General features: G+C 55.9%; 1 protein-coding gene across 1 annotated transcript in view; it reads left to right on the top strand.

Annotated features, from left to right (window-relative positions):
* The first annotated feature begins 155 nt into the window (after positions 1-155).
* PCNT (pericentrin) overlaps positions 156-3,660 on the top strand; it is a 105,315-nt gene continuing 101,810 nt past the window's right edge. The window contains exons 1-2 of the mRNA XM_010834986.1: positions 156-338; positions 2,845-3,051. Coding sequence (XP_010833288.1) covers positions 282-338; positions 2,845-3,051 — 264 coding nt within the window. The 5' untranslated portion in view covers positions 156-281. The remainder of the gene's footprint in view (positions 339-2,844; positions 3,052-3,660) is intronic.

Raw genomic sequence — 3,660 nt, 5'->3', positions numbered from 1 at the left:
GGAGAGGAAGGAAATGGGGCGGAGCTCCGCTGAGCCGCACCTCCTTGGACGCACCGCCCTGAGCGCGCTGGCGCGAGAGCAGGGCCGCGGCCCCTGATTGGCCACTAGCCGGGGTGCACGCCTCGGGGCGGGGCCGGACGTGGGGCGGGCCCACGTCTGCGTGACAGTTGTCGTGGGGGGAGGGTGAGCCCAGGAGAGGGGGAGGGAGTGTAAATAGAACGAAGGCGGCACCGCATCGGCTCAGCCACCTCCTGGCGACTGGCTAAGGGCGCCAGGGGAAGATGGAAGATGATGAGCAAGAGCAGCGGCGCAGAAAAGTGGAAGCTGGGAGAGCGAAGGTAAATGGCAGCGCCTCCTCCCCGTGCTGTCCCGATGTGGGGTCCATAGGGCGGGCTCCAGTGCCCGCCAACGCCCCCTGCCAGGAGCGGACGCAGCCAGGCGGGGTCCGCCGCCGCCGCCTCACTCTTGCCCTTTCTGCCGACTCGGCTGGAAGCCACCCCCTGGCCGCCGCCATCTTGAATCCGCCGCCCTCAGCCAGTTCCCGCCCCCATCGCAGCCGCAGCCAATCAGCGGCTGGGGACGCGCAGCGTATCGCGGGGAGGACGGGCGCGGGGTACGCCGGGACTGGCGGGGCTGCGCTTGCGCAGGGGCAGGGGCGGAGTTAAGGAAGGCAAGTTCCCCAACCCGTCCCCCAGGGAGCCCAGCCCCTGCTGGTACCCGGCCCCAGAGGAGCTGCCTTTTTAGCTGGCGAGGCGGCTTCACTGACAGGCCGTGGTGTCGTCGGGACGCGGTGTCCCTGACGCCTGCCCGCTCCCGAAGCCGGAGGTGCGGGGCCGGCGCGGTCTCCACAACTCTATACCTGTTCGCACCTGCGCCCCTCCCAGTCCCTGCCCAGATTCCTGGAAGGCTTGGAGGCCAGGCCTCCCAGCAGTTGGGCATAACAGGCGCTTCCCCTAGGGCTAAGCTCAGCTTCCATCCGATTAAAACTACGTACAGATGTTCGTTTACACTCAGTCCTGCTTTTTTCTGTAAAAATTTTCTTTCGGAGTAGTATTCCTGAGCACGAACTTGTTTACACTAAGGAATGCCTCACCTCCTCCCTGGTGTCCGGCTCCCGAAGCGCCTGTGCTTCTTGGGGCCCAGGTAGATGGTTCCGGCAGGTGAGGGCGAAGAGCTCTGCCCAGATCCCCCCACCTCCCTCCACCCCACGCCGGGCCTGGAGTTCCAGACGCTCGGACGAATCCACCGGGAGGTGTCCCGTCCCCGGGCTGCAGTGCCCCGGGAGCTCTGTAGTTCCTTGAGTCGGTTTTGACCATCCACGCAGGCGCCATCCTTTACTCTCTGTTTTGGGTAATTTGTGGAGGTTGAGCCGTGTGCAGTTCAGACGCGCCCGTGAGAAAGTGGAGAAAGCTTGGATCAGGGTTGGGATTAGCCGCCTCACCCCACCGCATTCCGGCCGTCTGGGGGCAGAATCTGCGGAGTACTGTGAAGTTGCTGTTTGAGGTCAGAAGTGGTCAGACATTGGGAATTCACATGGATCAGTGATAGTTCCTTCCCTTGAGGAAATCGCAGGGCCACTGTATTAGAGACCATTCAGAACACACGGTGAGGGTGTGAGACGCTGATGGGGAGGGCAGGGTGGCAGGCGGAGGACAGAGGGGCCTCTGCAAGCTTCCCTTGCAGGTCAGACTTCTGACTGGTGTTTGAAGAGTGAGGCGGGGGTGTGTTTTCTTCCCTTTGCGTGTGCCTGGCACATAGGAAGGAGATGCAACTGAATCAGAGTTTAATATCGTTTTCCCTGAGCTCCATGGTTTCTAAATATGTCTAAATAAGGAGGAGATTTTAACCTTGGGGGAAAAAACAAATGCCTCTCCTTGGGCGACCACAGGCGAGGGACCAGGTCTGTGATGTAGGAAGGGAACTCAGTGACATTAGATTTGATGGAGATGGGGCTAGTTGTGAAGGCAGTGTCTGGTCTTGACAGACAGTTTCTCTCACTTAAATTCCTTTTGTGATTTTCCCACACCTGTGAGACTGTGAGCCTCTGTTATCATTCACACAAATGTGTTAACATGCATTTACTTTCATGACCACAGTTGTCATGTGAAGGACCTTGTCCTGTGAAAAGCTGATGTTGGCAGTCATACCTTTTGAATAAAGTGTTGTGAGAAACAGTATGTGAGCAGTCTAAAAGCCTCAGATTCGACGGACTGAACACTGCCAGGTGTGCCTTCTGATAGGGACATTCTGTGGCAGTCCCTGGTGCTTTGGTGAGCTGTGTCATGAAAACTAGAACATCTGATTCCATAAAGGAGGATGTTAGATTGACCTGGCTTAATTAATTTTTTGCTATTTCTGTACCTTGTCTCAGAATCTACGGCAAGGAAATTTTGTCTACACTATGTATTTCTCTGATTGGGGGAAAATGGGGCAAAAGGGGAGAGATTTAGCTTTTATATAATTTTAAACCGTAAATGTGCCTTGATTAAGCTGTCAGTTTTTAAAATAGATGCGTCTCTAAATTTTTGAATTTTCTTGTAAACTGTTACGGGCTAGAAAAGCTATTCTGCCAGCCAGCCTTATTGCTCTCCTTTGTCTCTGGGCATCATTAACCATCCTCACTGTTAGGTTCTTCAATGTGACTCTGAATCCCAGTACCTCGATGTTGATGGCGGCCGTGTTTGGGGGGCAAGGACCCGGGTGACGTGTGTCTGGCCAGGTGTGGCCGCGTGGGCTGCGCGGGCCGCAGGGCCTCATGCTCCCCGCAAGCTCACTCACCTTGTGGTTCTGTTGCTTCTTCCTTGCTTACCTTTGTCTCTGCTACTTTTCTGCATTTCTGCGCAGCTTGCTCACTTCAGACAGAGAAAAACAAAAGGCGACTGTACGCATTCGAAGAAAACGCCGGCGAAGAGGAAGGGCACGACTGTCAATGCGCCTGTCACGGAGGAGAGTCCGGTAGCTGCGCCCGGGAACGCTGGGCCCCTGGGAGGCCTGGACATTGGCAAGAACCCGACCTGCAGTGACACCCCTGATGGCGCTGAAGCCGCTCAGGTGCATTTAGTCAGCTTTGTGTTTTCGTGTTTTGCTTATCTTGTAGTTCTTGCGAGCCTAATGTGCTGAAAGTGGTGTTGGGTCTGTTTTTGTCCATCCAAAGTTAGGGAAAGAGGGTTTTACTCTATCTTACAGATGGGGAGTATATTTTTGTAGTTACTTACAGTTAAAAGTTGTTTCTTCATCACGTGATTTTGAAATGTTGAATGGTTGTTTGAAGGCGAGTGTCCGTGTTGGTGACGCTGTGGTAGCAGAAGCTTGACAAGTGTGGGCTCCTCAGGTGTGGCTGTGCAGCAGCCCCTCTGACACTTAAACCGTAACGTCCTTTCATGTGCTCTCAAATCCGCCTCGTTCTTGGGTGTAGCCTTCCCCTTCTTTCTGAATGTGGAATGAGGAGGCAAGGGGTGAAGGCATCCCAGAAACGTTGTCTTGTCTGCTGCTTGAGGCCCCGTGGCTGCAGGGGCAGGTGTGGACCTGGGTGTGCAGGGTGCCTGGCCTCACGGGGCCTGTCGAGGGCCCGCGTGGGGGCTCTCCCTGGGGCCTCCTCTCGCCTGTATTATGAGCAAGGGGCCTAGAACCAGGAGGATCTGTTGCTTATGTGTGGCAGGG

This window comes from Bison bison, unplaced genomic scaffold, assembly GCF_000754665.1.
Source record: "Bison bison bison isolate TAMUID 2011002044 unplaced genomic scaffold, Bison_UMD1.0 scf7180017864037, whole genome shotgun sequence".
NCBI lineage: Eukaryota > Metazoa > Chordata > Mammalia > Artiodactyla > Bovidae > Bison > Bison bison.
The sequence above is the reverse complement of the archived record's forward strand: the minus strand, read 5'-3'. Positions and strand labels throughout refer to the sequence as shown.